Source organism: Apus apus, chromosome 2 (genome assembly GCF_020740795.1).
Source record: "Apus apus isolate bApuApu2 chromosome 2, bApuApu2.pri.cur, whole genome shotgun sequence".
Lineage (NCBI taxonomy): Eukaryota > Metazoa > Chordata > Aves > Apodiformes > Apodidae > Apus > Apus apus.
This window is the reverse complement of record NC_067283.1, coordinates 10,871,363-10,890,158: the sequence shown is the minus strand read 5'-3', so window position 1 is coordinate 10,890,158 and position 18,796 is coordinate 10,871,363. Positions and strand designations below refer to the sequence as shown.

The window sequence follows — 18,796 nt, the reverse complement described above, 5'->3', positions numbered from 1 at the left end:
TGCCTGCTAAAATAACTTGATCTTCCATATGGTGTTACTCACTATGTGAGGTGAAGTCACGTTTCACAGCAGTATTGCAGATCAACCAACATTTTAGAGAGCAAGACAAATTAGGTTTTGTTATAATTGTGAAGACTTGAGTTTATGTGTATATCTTTGCATTCTTTGTATAAATATTATGTATTATATAAATAACATTTGATAATGTTGAATACTTCAGTGTTTGAGAAACTGTTAGACATTAGTGTACATATAATTTATTTGGTTTTGTCAGCTCCAACATGACGTCTTTCCTATAGCATTTATGTTATTCTGTAGTTTCTTTTTACAGTATTTTTTTAAGTCCTTTGCTCTCCCTGTAGCTATAATGTGTTCAGTGAAGCCAGATGGAATTCCTCAGCTCTGTAAAACAGATGAAATAGGAGAACTTTGTGTATGTGCTATTGCAACGGGTACATCATATTATGGACTCTCTGGTATGACTAAAAATACTTTTGAGGTAAGCTGACCAAAAAACGTTGTATAAAATCCTTCCTTTTTAACTTTGTCTATTTTGAGATAATATTTGACATAAAATATTGATACTCATAATATCAGAATAGGAGTAATAATCAATGCTTGTGACTTGAGACCTGTAATCCAGCCAGGTAATCTGCAATGAAGCCCATTTCATTAAGTGCACTAGGAGATCTTTATGTGGGTTTAGTTGTGGCTCTCAAAAGCTTTTACTTTAATTTTGAAAGAAGATATGAGGGGCTGAAACAATCAGAAGAAAAGCAGGAAGAAAGACAAAGTTCAAAAGGTAATAATGTGTAAGTGCATGAGCTAGCTACATGCAGAATTTGATTGTTGCAAACAGTAGGAAGGCTGTTGGGTATCTTTAAAAAGCAGTTTCCAACATTTCCACAATGCAGCCAGTATTAAAGCCTTTAATTTATACAGAGTCCTGACAGATGTAGTTTTCAGGAGGTATCTGAATAGCAAAGAAAGATACCTTTTCCCAATTAGTCCCCACCTGCTTTTGTTTGAATTTCCTTAGGTCAAAGTCTTTTTGCTTTGTGGAATCTGTTTTCTAGTAGTTTGCAGCTCCTGTGCTATGCTATTGTCATCTGAAATATGTTGATAGCTGGTTACTGTGCTATGAGTAGAACTGGCATTGCCCAGAGTGAATGATAATCATGGATTTCACATATTACAGGGTACCAAGGCAGTTACAATTGTTTCATAGTGCTTGCTGTATTTATAAACTCATAATTCATAACTGGTTCTGCAGTTAAACAGCAATATTTAGACTGACTTAGACCTATTCCTGTTGCCATTGAGTGAGCAGGACCACTCATTTTTAAAGTTAAGCATATTCATAGGAGCCCTCTCCAAGTGGGCCTCATTTTTTGTTTTACTGTATAATTCATGTTGCAGGTATTAGAGAGTTTTGTGTTCCTGAAATGAATTATGCCTGAGGATGCATAAGCATTAAATCTGTTCAGTAAGAGTCAGCCATGGGCATCTGGCAGCAAAATTTGACCATTCTTTTTAGATGAGCCTTGAAGGACACTATATAGCCACAGTCTTCCATTTGCCATTGTCTTAAATAACCTGCCTTTAGACTATTTCAGGTGTGCTTGTGTCAGAATGCAGCTCACAGTGGCTTATGTGCCAAAAGGTTAACACTGTGCTAGTTAGCCTAGAAAAAATCAGAGAAATCTGTCCTGTGGAATTCATGTATACTCCTGGTGTTCCAGTATTTAGAAAGGCATAGAGCTGTATTTTCAATTTTAGACAAGCTACAGAAAGCATTCTCACAGATAACAGGAGGACTTAATTGACCTTAGATAAAAATGTGGTCAGCTGCAAGAGTAATTTATGTACAGTACCTTAAAATAGCTTCACTTCTAGCCTGCTTATCACTCTATACTGTGCTGGAAATGAGCGTGAGGTTCTGAAGAGAACCTCTATGGAAATGTTTACACTTTGGTCCCTCAGTAACCTATACAGAGCACCTCAGGTTAGCTGCACTCTGCACAGCATTTTTTTTTATTCAATACTTTTTATGTTGACTTATGCTTTTGTTTTTAATGCCGTAAATGATTTACAGAGCCATGGTTACAGAAAATGTGTATGGTAAACAGAATGGGGCTGAACTTGCGGGAGCTCAGGTACTGAAAATTACACACACTAGCCTAGGAGTTTTCTGACACTCCCTTTATGGTCACTGAAGAGTAAAGAGCATCACAAGCCACCTATTTATTTCATTCTAGAAGAGCTATCTGAGAGCACACCTGAAATATTTTGCAGCATTATCTCTGTGTATAGAATTGAAGAGCTGTTTCTCTGTCTTACAGGTGTTTCCTATGACCAGTTCTGGTGGCCCTATCACTGAATATCCTTTTATAAGGACTGGACTACTAGGCTTTATAGGGCCAGGTGGACTTGTCTTTGTTATTGGCAAAATGGATGGTTTGATGGTTGTCAGTGGAAGAAGACATAATGCTGATGACATAGTAGCAACAGCACTGGCTGTGGAACCAATGAAATTTGTCTACAGGGGAAGGTTTGATCCTTTCTTATAATATGTAGAAATCATTATTTTGCTTAGAACAGGTGTCAGTAACACAAAACACTTTCAGAAGGCAGTGCATATTCTGCACTGTGGTTCCCTCCATTTCTGTTCATGTTCTAGAACAGGAGAGAGCAGAGGGAAGCCTAAGACAGTGTTGAGGCAGACTTCAGATACCAAGATTCCAAGCTAAATATTAAAATTCCCAGTTGAACTGCTGGTTAATTCTGAAGGTGTTGACTCAGCAGGATCCTATCTGTCTGAGTTGAACATTTCCAATATGCCTAATGATGAAGTTCTTGAACACGACAGTGTTTCCCTGTGTGGCCCCCCTGAAGTGCTGAAACTGAGGAAGAATCATCTAAAACTTCTGCAGAGCCTAATGCAGTAACATGCACATACACTTCATCACATGGCAGACCTCTCACAAAACGATGTTGCAGTTTCTTTCATCTAAGATGGGGCCAAAGAAGGTGCTTGTGCTGGTTGTTATATAACAGCTTAACAACAACCTTGGTGTGACCCAAATTTAGTGCTTTCTTGTTCCAAGAAGGTTCACTTCTCCAGCCCTCCTGTGACATTATGCTAGAACTAAGCCCTGCATTTCTTCTCCAGAAGTTACCCAAACTGGTTCTTGTTGCTTTTTCCCTATAAGTATAGGACTAATTGATTCAACAGTTGTCAGAGTAATAAATAACAAAATCATAGTTATGGAAGATTAGCTTAAAAGACAGATTTTCCCATCTGTCCTGGCACTAAATATTCTTTTCTCTTTATCTTCTATAGAATAGCAGTGTTTTCAGTGAGCGTGCTGCATGATGAAAGGATAGTTATTGTTGCTGAGCAAAGGCCAGATTCCACAGAGGAAGACAGTTTTCAATGGATGAGTAGAGTTCTCCAGGTAATGCTCTTTATGAATGTTTGGAAGCTATGTTTTTTCCTGCTTTATGTTCTTTTTATTGATCTTTCAGGCCCCCAAAGTAACTGACATTTTTCTTTGAGTAAGTCCACCTTCAGTTGCACTTGCACCCAATGCACAAAATTAGATTCTTCTCAATGAAGAATTCAGATTGATGTTTTTCCTAATCAAAGTGCTGTAAGAAAACAGGGATGAGTTGAAGTAGTAGCAAGGAGAGAGTAGCATATGGTTTATAAGGATATAGTCATAAGGGTAATGAATGAATGTGTTATATACTTTTAATGCCTTTTACAGTTGTTTGTCAGTGGTTGTTGACACTGACACAGAGTTGACCTCATCAAAAGTAGATACAGGTGTCTGAGCTAGATCTCCAGATACTCCTTTAATCACTGGGAGAGAATGATGTATTACTAGTGCACCATGTTGATAGCTAAAATTAACTGAATGAAGCACAGCCTAAAAATGCCAGTTTCCATCCACTGAAATAAAAGGAAGGGACTGATCATCAACTCATATCTAGGTATCTATCTATCAAGAGGTCTCAGCTCTGTCTGTAGCTTGTCATATGCTACTTGCATTTCCCTTTCCTACCTTACTTTCTGTCCTTCCTCAATGACTCTACTCTGGTAAATACATTGCAACCATCTTTTTTTTTTTTTTTTTGCTTTAATCAAGAGCCAAAGAAGAAGATCCTGCACATTTAGAGACGATGCTTTTATTCATTTTTGCTTTTTACTCACTAAGAAAGGGAATCTGTCTACTGTATCCTTGAAGATGCTGAACAAATAAGCTTTCATCCATCTCAAGACAGGTTCATCTGCTTTTTTGATTAAAAGATAGCTCCATTTCATAGAGCTAGAGGCATCTCATATTCACAGGAGATCTAAACTATGACTGAGAAAAGCTAGAACCTCTGGCTTGTCCATCAAACAGATAGTCTTTGAAGCACCTAGTAGGACCTAGGGCAGCTATTGCAGAAAGAATGGCTTTTGGATTGCCCATGCTTCAATAATTTTTATCAAATAGCAAACTCCTAGAGAAAAAAAAATGAAACTCTGGACTTTCATTTCTTCTATTTTGTCAGCTGAGCATTTTTGTGACTTTCACAGAAAACATTTCTTACACCATCGTAGCCAGTAGAATTCAGTTCTGAATACTGTGGGAGTCCTGTGTCAAGTTCCTCTGGCCAAAAGTCAGTCCTTTTATTCTGAGTATGATCAAGTCACAGCAGTATCTGAGAATGGTTGGCCATGAATCAATGTGCACATATGTGTGGCTGCTTTCATTGCCCATGTGTGAAGTCTGCAGCCCTGGCGTGTGTCATTATGTGAACCAGAAGTTTCTGGTTCCACTTCAGCTGAGAGTGGAGATGGAGGACAGAAGCCAGGAATGTGTGGGATGCTTTGTACCTCCTTCCCAATCAGAGTTTTAATTACAGATGTCAGGAAGTGGTAACCATTTGTATCTGAATCATCTGCTAGTGATGAGCAACATAACAATATCACACTTGTGTCATGACTCTCAATGACATCCATGATAACAAACTACCAAATCACTACTCATTTCTGATGTTACTTGTGAAACTCCTCTGTCATGCTGTGTATGCTGCCCTGTGCCAGCCATGCCCTACACTGCCTGCCTCTGCTGTGTTTCTGCATCTCTTCACTAGAGTTGAGCTGCATCAAATTGCAGGACTTGGAGTTGCTCCCTGGCCTTTCATGCTCCTCAGCAGCAGACTAATGTACAGTAGAGCTGCCATACATTTGGGACTATGTTGGACTGCATCTGTGGGGTTTGGCAGAGACATGGTTGGGAGCGAGTGGTCAGCCTGGGGATAGTGTCCTGAGAGTAGTGGGGGAGTATGTTTTTTTAGTGACAGAAGAAGGATAAAGATTTTGGATACTCTTTTTACTTCTGGCTGGACAGAGTAATTCCAAAAACCATGCCATCTCATCAAAAGCATAAATGACTGAAGTATTAAAATTGACTGGTATTCCACAGCTCAGTTCTTTAGGGCTCACCCTTATGAAACAAAGTCATTCCCTGCTTCAGTGCCAAATTCCAAAGTGTGAAAGATGACAAGTTTGAATGACCTGTGACGTTTTATCAAGTATTGTGCTGCAGAGGTACCTATCAAAGGAGACGTTTCAGAAGTGAATGGGGAGTCATTATATGTAACACCCCTCATTGCACCCTAGCCAAGTTTCACATTCCATTCACCATGTCTCCCAGCCACACAGTTGTATGTTTGAATGAGAGTGGTTACTTGCCCCATAATAGTTTTCCTTCAAGCTGATGTCAGGTGAGGATCCCATGATTTATCATTGCTTTTCAGAACCTGGAAATACTGTTGTGATTAGGAGGCTATGATGTTTTCTGCCAGAAACATGAGACATTGTGTGTTGGCAGTCATGTATATTTCTGATCTTTCAGGTCAGATGTATCTAGACCAGGAATATGTAGAAGGTCTTCCAGTACTACCCCTGCTAAAATTGCAATATTTGTGAAATGAATAACTGCTTTATTATTTCTTGTGCAATTTTGCCATCAAGTAAATAGAAAAAAAATTAAGCAACCATAAGCCAAAAGCAAAATATTACTTAGAGTCTCTGTAGAAATAATCAGTAATTTATTGGTCTACACTTAAGTACATAACTGTAAATGATTATTTGATTTCAGATTGTATCTTCAAGGCAACAGATGTATGCCTTCACTTTTCTCACTGTTAAAAATTAAAATTCAATTTAAGTAAATTATGTTTTTGAACATTTAGCTACTCATTAGAAATGCTGTCTCTAAGTAGTTTCCCTCAGTCTGCTTGGATGTCTGAAGTTGTTTTTCTAACTTGCTACAATTTTTGTTACCGATGTAAGGAAAAAACACAGTTAAAATGTGTATGGAATGAAAATCCTAGGTGCATGGATATTCATGTTTAACTAAATAAATTGCACAGATACTGTGCTTCACAGATTTTTTGACAGTGATGCAGTTTACTCCACTTGTCAGACAATGAAAATTATTGTAAGATTCAGAGATGCTTATTTTTCAGATTTTTATTCAACAGTGTTGTTTTTTCTCAAGTGGATAGTTTCATAGTTTTCCCTTATGTTGTAACAATTTCCATTCCTGCCTACTTCTACAAAATAATCAGGGAGTGAAGTATTTATTGTGTTAGAAGTTGGTTATTTTTAACTTATCAATAGGTATGTGCTGATACACGAGCAGCTTTTGAAATTCTTTGCTCTGCAGGATGGTCTGGTCATTATGTTTGTAGGAATCATTTGAACTCTAATTCTGAGAAGTGCACCAGTTAAAATCCCATCTTAGTAATAAATCACCAGGATACGTGCTACTAGCACGTGTCTACAGGATGCCTGGGTATCATTTCTTAATAGATTTCTGTGTATTTATCACCAGGTTTTTGTTTTCTTTTTTATCTTCTGGATTGAGTCTAATAACATCAGTGTTACATTTCTGTTCACCTGTTCCCACTGAAAAGAACCTCCTTATCATTGACACTGCTGAAGTGTCTTTCCATTGCCAGTTAATTATTAGGGTTGTTTTGTGCAGTAATTCAGAACAACATCTGCTTATTAAAATCAACTTCCTGGGTTTTTTTAGGCTATTGACAGTATTCATCAAGTGGGAGTCTACTGCTTAGCACTCGTACCAGCAAACACGCTTCCCAAGACACCACTGGGAGGAATACACCTGTCAGAAACTAAACAGCTCTTCTTGGAAGGATCACTGCATCCTTGTAATGTGCTAATGTGTCCCCACACGTGTGTAACAAACCTGCCTAAACCAAGGCAAAAACAACCAGGTAAGATGAGTGAAGGCAAAGGGACCACAACTTAATGCTATGTTTTCATGGTTCTGTATAGAGCAAAATCAAGTAACTGTTAATGCAGATGAGGATCAGCTCAGTCAGCTCTTCTTGTAAATACTCCAGGTGTGTTAAGGACACCGTTGGTTTTGGCAGAAGCTAGAAGAACCTTCACAAAAAGTGCAAGGAAAAACGGCCTAGAAACCTAAGTTCAGTAACAGTGAAGGCCTTTTATCACTCTGTAAGGCACTTCTGAGATCACACCTGGAGTTCTTTGTAAATTCCTGTTCAGTTATGTTTAAAGAGGATGGACGGAGACTGAAACAGAGAAAGATAAAATGTTAGCTTATTTGAAGCCTCAGTTTGTAAAGTAGAAATAGAGAGGAAGAGCACTCTTGACGTTAATGAACAGTGTTGACAAGAAGAGCAAGTACTTTAAAACAGGTCATGAATAGATTAAACCCAAGATTAAGGATAAAGGTTTTTACCTTTCTGGATCTGTAGCCTCAGGCATAAGACCTGATTTAGGTGAAGTGTTGGTTACTTTCCACTTTGAAAATCAGCTTGTAAATGTTAAGTGTTTTTACTTGCTGGATCTCAAATATGGGGATTGTCCATCACTGATTCAGGGCAAGTTTATCAAAACCCTCCACTTGTTTCTTCATTTGAAACCTTTGGACAAACGTTTCAGAATCAAAATCGTAGTTTCAGTAAGAAGATAAACAGTGACTTCCACTAACTAAACAAAAGCAATGAAGCCTTTAACTACAGTGCTGACTTTGGTATTTCCTTGTTGCTGCTTTGCAAAGTAATCACTGAATTGGGATCAGTGCAGCCTAGATACTTACAGATACATTATGTATACGTTATATATCACTATGGTAAAAGCAATGCCAAGAACACAGAAACCAAAGAGATGCAGCGTCGCACTCTCCCGTTTTGCGCAGTTGTGACATACCCAGAGGATGTTGTACATTATCTGGTTAATTACTCAGCTCGTATTTTGACACTTAAACCACGTACCACCACTGAGACAAAGCCTGGACATTACAGACTGGTATCAATTGCAGTTGATCAGTAATCCATGCTGGAGAAGAAGAAACCAAATGTTAACATGAGCATAAACGGTACCTCTAAGACAGATATTTTTCCTTAATGGCAGCAACAAAATATCAATGAAATCCACATCATGGAGCATTGTCAGCAGTGACATCTTCCTTTCTTCTAAAGTGATTTTTCTTCAGTCTCTATGTTGTGCTAAGGGACCTGCATATATTTTATCACATGCACCATCTGTGTTCCTAGTCCTGGTCACTTCATGTCTATAGCATTACAGAATTGCTAATACAGATGTTTCTTTGCCTGGGGAACAGAAGAGAGAAATAGGAACATTGTCCCTGAAGCCTGGAGACATGTAATCTGGTTTTAGGCACTTGAATGGATGAGCCTAAATTAGGAGCTGAATTTTCCAAAGATTCCTCATATCAAGGCAGACAAGATGTGTCTCTGGCTGTAGAGAGCCCGTGCTAAATGGACTCCTCAGTTTACTATGTTTAGAGAGGATGAATCTAGGCCTACATATCTTCCAAAGCTTCTGGTCCATCAAAGTTGTGTCAACAGAGAGCTGCTCAAGGTTTGGTGTTGTGGATAGCAATGAGGAAAATACCATGTAATGCAGAAGAAATAACAAATATTTTCATCCACAAGCAGAGGATTTTTATTGCACTTAGGACATTTCTGCTTTATTCTAGAAATTGGCCCTGCCTCTGTGATGGTGGGGAACTTGGTCTCTGGAAAAAGAATTGCACAGGCCAGTGGCAGAGATTTGGGGCAAATAGAAGATAATGACCAAGCCAGAAAGGTAAGCTAAACTTTTCTAATACGACTTATAGTTAGCTAGTTAGCATCAAGACACTTACAATTATTATTATGATTATTAGTATTATCATCATTATAATTATTATTATTACTATTGTTATTACTATATTATTATTGCAGACTCTGTTCATGGATTTTTTTAATTCAAGCTAAAATATTATAGAACCGCCCTAATAGATAAATATAAAATTGACATGAGGGGGGCATCACTGCATTTCATTTGTATGGAATTTTTTTATTAGCTTATGTGGAACAAGAGGACAAACATGGTGAAAGTGTTAATGGGGCTTCTACCAGAAATCACCCTCTATTATATTTTTCTTACTAGTTCAAGTGGAGTCCAGGGATTTTTGTTTGCAGATATGGTCCTGACCTTATTTGTTGTTATTTTGATCCTGTAATCAGCTCTTTTGGGTGCTTATGTGAGTAATTAAGTTAGTAATTTCTAAGCTGTGTAATCTATATATTTATGGTAAGAAAAAGAGAGCAAGCTAAAGAATTAGAGTTGAGCTTAAATTCAGAGAGATCACTAAGAACTGTTTTATTGCTTTGAAAGTATATGTAGTAATGTATCATACACCTAGCAGTGGCTTCACACCCAGAGAGGCACTGCCACCATGCAAAAGCACCTTGCTGTAAATCTGTGTGATGATGGAAGAATTAATTCATGTTTAGTGCTCCTGGATATTGATGTAAAACGTAGCATATAAATAAGAAAGACAGCTAAACTAGCAAAAATAGTTCCCTGCTTTTTATAGCCAAGAAGTTGTTTTAGTGTCATGACTTTTACTCTGCTTGCTTTTAGTTCCTTTTCCTCTCAGAAGTGTTGCAGTGGAGAGCTCAGACCACCCCTGATCATGTGCTTTACACTCTACTCAACTGCAGGGTAAGAAGCTCAGGCCTTTACTCTGACCAGCTGTGGTGTGGGAAATGGCTCACTGGTACCGCAGCTGAACCTGCTTCTGCTGTGGCTGGAGGCAACCTTTCTGTTTCCTTTCCCATTAGTACTCAGCTGTTATATTTAATGTTCACTGAGGCAGAAAGGAAAAGAGAATAACCACTGCCAGTTGTCAAAATATAGGTTGCTTTTGTATCAAACAGTGCTCCTTACACATTTCTCATTTCTTTTTCCACCAGTTTTCCGTTTCTTTTTCCACCCCAGTTGGTGGTGAGCTGACACAGCAAATCTGTTTCAATACTGATTGTTCCTACAGCAAAGACTAGACTAGTATACTGCTCACCATCTTGATTTCCAATTTGAAAAGCACAGGCTTGGCAAAACCAAAGCGTTTTCCCTACATAAAAAAACGGTTGTTGGTTTTGAGACTGGACCATCTGGGGGAGGTATAAGAATGGGAATAGGAGGTGAAGAGAAGAGGAATGTCCAGAACCCAACCAGATTAGCAAAGGATCACTAATGAATCTCTCTGTGTAGCCTGTATGGGGTACCAGCCTGGCACAGCATTTCATTGCTTATCAAAATGATTATGTCATGTGATAAAGAACTTGGCTTTACTAAGAGTTGATGATTACAGACTTCCTAGATGATTGTAGATGACAAACCAGTAATTCCCAAGACCACTACAGAGATCTAAATTCTGATTTTAAGCCATGCCACCGCAGTGAATCTAGACAAATCTGTTAAAGCTGTGAAACAGGGAGTGTGTAAGGGTCTCCAGGAGAGGAGGGGCCTGCTGTTGCCCTGGGCCATCTGGAGTAGCTGGTATTGTTTCAACCCATGTGGTTCCTACAGGACTTGGATGGGTTCTTAAACCTCCAGTAATTTTTGAACCTCTGTTAAGTGACCACTTTCTGTGTTTACAGGATACAGTTCCCCAGCCCATATTACAGTGCTGGTACTAAAGTTTGGTTTTAGGCTACAAATAAGTCATTAAATGACCTTTTTAACATTCAGATAAATAGCTAATATTATGTGAATATTTTCAACTTGACAGATAATGGTGAAATAGTAATGTAGTTGTCTGTGGCAAAGTAGAAAACTTGGGAAGGATTGCTGTTTATAGATTCAATATTATACCATTCAAATAGTGCATCGTTCTGTCCTGTAAGTTGGGAGCAAAGAGACAGTGATATGTTCTGTCCCATCTTCTCCACACAGGCTGTTTGTTTTTGAGCTCTAAATAAAGCCAGACTTCCCATGCTGGCAAAACGGTTCAGACACTAGGAGAGAAGAACACAATGTGCAAAACAAGGATAAACAAAATAATTTAACATTCCATAGAAGTGAAAAGTAGTTGAATTTTTAAATACAGTTTCTGCACAACTCTCAGCGTGGAGTATCTTACCATATGAAGTTTGTTTGAGAGATATGGTGCTTCATGGAGACATTTGATGTTTTATGGAAAGGAGTAATGGGTTTGTTGGGGTTTAGCCTGGGCAAGTTTTATTACCCATCTTGAATTTTATTCTGTGTGTAACTTTTCCCTTTTTATCTTCCTTGCACATTGTCTGTACACTTTGTTCTAAAACATCCAGGCATCTTGCAATGAATGACTAATAGAAGTCCACTGAGATTAGTGTTTTCCTGTAACACAAGCTTTTTGAGAATTTGGAATATTTCAAAATTAGCACAGTACATTGTTTCTAGTGTGTGTCATGAAGGATTGCAACACCTTTACATTGCAAGACACCTCATGTAAAAGTCCTGAAGGGAATAGTTGCCTGGTGCCTGCCAGTGATTCTTGTCCAGCAGCAGAATTCTCCTTCCCTGCACTTCATATAAACACTGTATTTCCACTGGTTCATGTGCAGCAAGTGCCAGAAATCTTAAATGTAAACAAGTGTTGCACAAATTTATATGCTTTGCAACAGTTCCCTTTCTGTGTCAGAAGCTTGTGCTTCTGATGTATGAGCCGTGTAAAGGGTACTTCTTTCCATGACTGTGCAAACAGGCAATTTCTTAAAAGAAGGAACAATGAGTTTAAGCACATTCCTACTGACAGGTCTACAGTGACAGGGGCATCCAGACCTTGGATCACTTTGGCCATACTTAGGGCTGGACAGATGGAATCCATCTTTGGTCCATCATCCATATAGCTGCTATGTCTTTAAAGAAATTTTAGTGAAATGATCTCTACATTGCTCGGAAGACTCATTAAAATTTCCTGAAGTGGACTTCAATAAGTGTGGTTGCTGAAGACAGTGAAGAGGAGTGCTAAGCCCTGACTTTGTCCTTTTTGTTTTCAGTTAGGTTGTCCTCCTTGTTGACAGTTTATAGTAAAGTTTGTAAGTGCCAGGTGATGCCTGGTAACATGTCACTACTTCCAGTGCTAGACCTTTATCAGCTGTTTTCTGCTCTCTCAGGCTCATGATCAATAAATACTGCAGTGGTGTGTGGGATGGTGATGGTGCATAGAAACCAGCAATCAAGCCAGATGCTTATTATTCACTACCTTGTTAAAACAGTGTTAAAAATATTTCCTTAAAATAGTAGACCTTCCTTTTTTTTTCTCTTAATAAGGGTAGTGATACAATATTTTTAATGGCATTGCATTGCATTTTTTATATATTATTCTTCTTGTGTGTGTGTGTGTGTATGTATGTACATATTCTTACCTTTTTTCTCCCATTTTTTTTCAGATGCCCTGTTTTAAAGTGAACTTAGTACTTGTGATAGGTGCTAGGTATATCATGGCAGTACTAGAGACTGAAATCCTCTTTTTCCACAGAACAGATGCACAGGCAGAGGTGCAGCACTTCCCATACTGCCCTGTCCCTTTATCTCAGCCCAAACCTGGCCACACCAGCTCTAGGCTCAATCAATCTGTCCTTCATGTTTATTTTTAGACTTCTCTTCTGAAGTATCAGCTGTGATAGTGAATTTCCTGATACAGATAGATATATTCCTCTAACTGTGTATTTGCTTGTGTGCATATATACACATATATATATATATAGTTAGGAAATGCAAGCACTATAACACTCATCAAATTTAAAACACTGTATTTATTTGATAATTTTGGGTTAGCACTAATTGAAGTGCTTCAAAAACCCAAAGTCTGTAGCATATTGTCTCTTGCCCTTTTTTTTATGCTGCCCAGAGTTTCCCAAATTCAATAACAGCCTTTCTTCTCTGTTTCATTCATATGCATGTGCTTAGCTTGTGTTCCAGACTAATTCTTTTCCCTGTCACAAAGTATTGTTTTCTCCTGTGTCTTATGTCTCTTGTCTTTTAATGTATTTCTGCTGTGCCATTTGGCTTCACTCCAGTGTGCAGACAATGAATTGCAATTTTTAGGATTGCTCTCCACAGATTCTCCAGATTGCTGCAGAGATCATAAAGGCACTTTCCTGGCTGTAGCAGGAAGGGAAGTGTAGGTTACACGGACAGGGTATTAGCATACTACTGTACTCTCTGGGTTGGATCAAAAACACTGTTGAGGGCTGAAGGTCCAGAGAAAGGAACAGAGAATGTCCCTCTGCTTTGCAAACATCTTTTTTCCTTTCAGCTACAGTTTGTCATAAGGCTGAAGGTTTCCGTATTTAAGTTGGTTGCATGACATACTGTGGTTGTAACACATCCCGTAACTTCTAAGGTGCAGACGAAAATTGAGTTTCAGCACATTGCATTTTCTACTGTGACATTCATCTTTCTTTCTGTGCAGGGAACAATAGCCAACTCACTAACATGTGTCCAGCTACATAAACGAGCTGAGAAGATAGCTGTCATGTTGATGGAAAGGGGACATTTACAAGATGGAGATCATGTGGCTTTGGTTTACCCACCAGGTAAAGAACTCCTGTGTTCAGCACCTTGGTAGTCCCAAAAGTTTATCAAGATCTTTTAGAACTGTGCTGCATTGGTGGGGTTACCAACCTTTAAACTATGCTAATTGGCAGAACACAAAATATTTGCCTTAGGTACATTTCTTTCAGCTTAGTCAAACATACTGAAAATCATTTCTCTTTGCATATGTGCGTAAATGTTATTTCTTTGGGTTCAGATTAAGATTAAGCTGTGTTTTTAAAATCTGTGTCTTACAAGCAGTCAAATTGAATTACTGCTTTTCTTTTAATTTGCTGGAAATACACTATTTTAGGAGCCCACATCTGCTGAGTTTTCTTAGATTCACATGTTGAATTCCCTCTTGGAAGTGCTGTGTTTCATGAGGGCAAAGCAGCAATACCTAGAAAGTAATCCATGCTTTTTTAGAATAGAAATATGATGAATAAAAAGCATATATCAATAAATACCAAATTATAAGAACTGTTTTCTATACAGATCTTTAACCTAGGCAGCTCTCTGTGGCTTGGATTTTTATCCTTTGACATAAGGGCTTTTAAGTTTGTGTTAACTGGTACCATGTTTGACATTTGCTTGAAATTATTTCTGATCTAGTGCTGCTCTTTTATCCTTAGCATTTCATGTGTGTTGGTGAAATAAACAGTCTGATTTAAGGTGTGTATTGTGGTATTTGGTTTGTAAGGGCTGCAAGGTACTGGTTAAATCTTTGTAGTTTGTAGGAGTAACATCTCAATGGTTAATATGGCAAAATCTTTTCCACAAAAGAAGACTACTATTTGAAACTTAAGCTTTTATCTTCTGTATTTGACTTCTCATGAATAAAACATTTTACTGAAGAAACAATAACCTACCAGTACTGCATATCCTTTTCCACTGAAAGAATAAAAGCCCCCATTATTGTCTCATCACAGCCTATGGACAGCACCAGGGAGCTATCAAACAACAGTATTCAAAGGCTCCTTCTGCTGTTGTGTATTCAGCCTTTAGATAGCCTGGAGTGTGCTGACCACAGTCTGTCCTCTGCAGTCAGTATTTATTTAGAACAACACCTGATTCTAAGTTAGAAGCAGGACTTCAAAATAATTACTTTTTTTTTTTTTAATTGTAAAGTTTCAGGTAGGTAAGTCAAAGTTGCATATCTGAGCTTAAAAATGTCATGAAAAAGATGGTATTTAATGAAACCTCCAGATGTTCTTCCTGCAGCTGATAGGAACAGGCATCACAGCACCTCATCCTTTGCTAGGGCATCCCACATTTAGGCTCTCATATGTCTATAAATGTAAATTTAGGAAGATAATTTCTTTGTAGAAATCAGTCTTTTTTAACAGGTTACTTCCTGATCATAAAAGTGGAGTTCGCCTAAATGATGATTTCTGGCTGCAGCTTTATGTGTCTCTGTTGGTTTCTCATGTTCAGAAGAGCAGTATGATTGAAAGGAATCAGTGAAGCTGAACAAATACTGACAAGGGGCTGAAAAAGAAGTCTGTTAAAGGGCTTAGTCGCTCATTTAACCTTCTGAGTTGAGTTCCAAGTAATATTTATGCTGCCATAAGTGTCTGTGATTAAATGATTTGATTTTCAGGGGAGGATCTTTGTTTTGTTCTTCATGCAGGAATAGACCTGATTGCCGCATTTTATGGATGCCTGTACGCAGGCTGTGTGCCAATAACAGTTCGACCTCCACATCCCCAGAATATAGCTACCACGTTACCTACAGTGAAGATGATTGTGGAGGTAAGCAGACACCTGAAAGTGCACAGAAAGATTACATGGGTGATGGGTCAGTGTAGTCTTTAGGAACAGTAACTGAAGTGAGCCGTGGTGTAGGTCGAAGTGTTGCATTCCTTCCAAAGATTCAGGACTCCAGCGTGTTGCAAAGTCAACACCATTTGACAGCACACAACCTTCCAACTTCCACTGTCATATTTTGCCACAGTTATGCTACTCCTTTCAAGAAATATTTTTTAAGCACTTCTTGTATTTAGCTATATGCCCAGAATGGTGGGATTCCTCTCATGGCACTGCGACACTTATTACTGAGACAAAGCTTAGTGACCTGATGGGATTTGTGCTCAGCTCTGTACTTGTTTTGCAAGCAATTTCAAATTTCTGTTGTGAAGACATTGGTTGGTATTATGTTTCATCCAGAGAAGTGTTACTCAGACTTTGTCATTCAGTGCTTTCTTTTGGATCTTGGCTTTATCTAATCATCTTTAGTCCCTGTTGCACATAGTAACTGCTTTGTGTGTGTTACTGAGGGAAACAAAGTGGTTGCATCTGGCAGTTTCTAATCTATTGAGTGGAATTCTGAGTCTCTGAAAAAGCATGAAGTTATCAGTAGAGGTATGAGAAACTGTTCTGTCATCTTCAGCATTCTCATTATTTATTGTTTTGGCACTCACAGTTTTTAAACTTCAGTTGTTGAAGTTATAGAAGTGATGTAAAATGTGCTGGTTTGTTTTTCCTTTGATGTTTAATGGCCAAACTAGATCTGTTTGGTTTCATGATGAAAAACTAGGACAGCTCTAAGCTGGCTTGTAATTATTGTCCCTCCAATAGACTAACTTTAAATAAAATGTTGAAATTTATTAGCCATATCAATGCCAACTTGTTTTAAAAGCTTTTCAACTCTGTTTTACACAAGATTTTATTTCATTTTGGGGAGGGATTACCTTGTAGAAATAAAAATACTGAGACTGTTCCTTCATTGCCGATGCAATCATACAGATTTCCTGGTGTGATGGGGTCAAAGCCTGCTCTGTCATTCTGTATGTCTACACAGCACCTTTTGAAGTCAGTAAGAATGACTTCTAAGCAAAATTTGTCCTACATAATTGTATTTTGGTGATGAACTGGTAGTAGTAAAATGTAACTGAACACGCACGCGGCAGCGGTGAGAGCGCAGAGCGGCAGCGGTGAGAGCTGCTCCTTTAATTACTGAGGATTAGAGAAGAGACCGGGCTTCCCGGAGACGGCGAAGCCGGAGCAGAGCGAGGAGACCCGAGTCTGAGCGGGAATCCTGAGAGGAGCAGGAAGGCTGACGTGGCAGGGGGTGTGGCTGAGAACCGCGGCAAGGTTTAAAAGCGGCCATCTCGGCAGCTCCTCAGAGCACGCGGCAGCGGTGAGAGCGCAGAGCGGCAGCGGCCATCACAGGAAGTGAAGTAGCGCGAGGGCAGGGGGAGAGCGGAGTGAGTGGAGGCAGGAAGCAGAGAACACCAGTAAATTTCTCTAGCATGGTGGCAACACGCCCTAAAACTGTATTGAAGAAGGATATGGGAACTCAGATGGAGGTTCTGAGCAGGCACGCAGCCGTGCAGGTCTCTGGCTGCAGCGAGTGCCTGAGCCTGGCACTGGTGCCAGAGGGAGCCAGTGGCACCGCGTGTGTGAGGTGCGAGCAAATCGATGATCTCCTCAGGCAGGTGGTTAGACTGACAGAGGAGGTTGAAAGACTGAGAATTATCAGAGAATGTGAGAATGAAATAGATTGGTGGAGTCAAACCCTGAGGCAAGGGCAGGAGGAAGAGATGCTAGAACAAGTGATGGATCCCCTCCCCTCCTGTTCTCAGACAGAAGGAGAGAACTTTAGGAACATGGAGGAATGGAGGGAGGTCCGTCCTCGGAGAGGCAAGAAAAAACCCTCCCAACTCCGTCCATCCTCCGAATTGCCCTTGAAGAATAGGTACGAGGTCTTGGAACTTCAGGGAAAGGAAAATGAAGCTGGAGTGACAGATTTGTCTAGTGAACTGCCTATGACTTGTCGCTCAGCTCCACGACTTAGGACTTCTTCAACTAAGAAGGAAAGGAGGGTAGTTGTGGTGGGTGACTCCCTTCTGAGGCGAACAGAGGGGCCCATCTGTAGACCTGACCCATCCCACAGGGAGGTCTGCTGCCTCCCTGGGGCTCGCATTAGAGATGTTAAAAGGAAACTCTCTAGTATGGTAAATCCATCTGATTACTACCCACTGCTGATTTTTCAGGTTGGCAGTGACGAAATTACTACAAGAAATGTAAGGGCAATGAAGAGAGACTTCAGGGCCCTGGGACGGCTAGTTAGGGGGTCTGGAGCACAAGTCGTGTTTGCCTCCATACCTCCTGCAAGAATGGGTGGAGAGATAAGCAGGAAGAGTTTAATGATGAACGAATGGCTAAGAGACTGGTGCCAAAGGCAGGGCTTTGGCTTTTTTGATCATGGGCTGCTCTATGAGACACCTGGCCTGGTGGTGGCGGGTGGGATGCACTTGTCCCAGAGGGGGAAAAGGCTTTTGGGGCAGGACTTAGCAGGGCTCATTGAGAGAGCTTTAAACTAGATGTGAAGGGGGAAGGGGAGAAAACTGGGTCTGTTAGGGACAAGCCCAAGAGGAACATACCAGGGCCTGTAGGAGGATGGGCTAAGGAGGATTTAGTCCCACCGATGTGCTCTACTTGCTTCCTGAAATGCCTGTACACCAATGCACGCAGCATGGGGAATAAACAGGAAGAGTTAGAGGTCTGTGTGCGGTCTAAGGGTTATGATCTGGTAGCAATAACAGAGACATGGTGGGACAGCTCACACGACTGGAATGTGGCCATGGATGGCTATGTGCTTTTTAGGAAAGATCGGTCGGTGAAGCGAGGTGGTGGAGTTGCTCTTTATGTGAGAGAGCAACTAGAATGTATTGAGTTTTGTACAGGGGCTGATGAGGGGCGAGTTGAAATTCTGTGGGTAAGAATTAAAGGACAGGGTAGTATGGGTGACACAGTTGTGGGGGTCTACTACAGACCTCCTGATCAAGATGAGGAAGTTGATGAGGCTTTCTACAGGCAGCTGAAAGCAGCCTCACAACTGCAGTCCTTGGTCCTCATGGGAGATTT

The 18,796-nt window shown here is 39.8% G+C and overlaps 1 protein-coding gene across 5 annotated transcripts in view; it reads left to right on the top strand.

Annotated features, from left to right (window-relative positions):
• The window catches only part of DIP2C (disco interacting protein 2 homolog C), a 321,779-nt gene that overhangs the window by 246,034 nt on the left and 56,949 nt on the right, over positions 1-18,796 (top strand). For all 5 annotated transcript variants that reach the window (XM_051612589.1, XM_051612588.1, XM_051612586.1 and 2 more), the window contains 8 exons: positions 363-499; positions 2,343-2,551; positions 3,344-3,458; positions 7,098-7,299; positions 9,054-9,163; positions 9,986-10,066; positions 13,806-13,929; positions 15,558-15,679. In XM_051612589.1, coding sequence (XP_051468549.1) covers positions 363-499; positions 2,343-2,551; positions 3,344-3,458; positions 7,098-7,299; positions 9,054-9,163; positions 9,986-10,066; positions 13,806-13,929; positions 15,558-15,679 — 1,100 coding nt within the window. The remainder of the gene's footprint in view (positions 1-362; positions 500-2,342; positions 2,552-3,343; positions 3,459-7,097; positions 7,300-9,053; positions 9,164-9,985; positions 10,067-13,805; positions 13,930-15,557; positions 15,680-18,796) is intronic.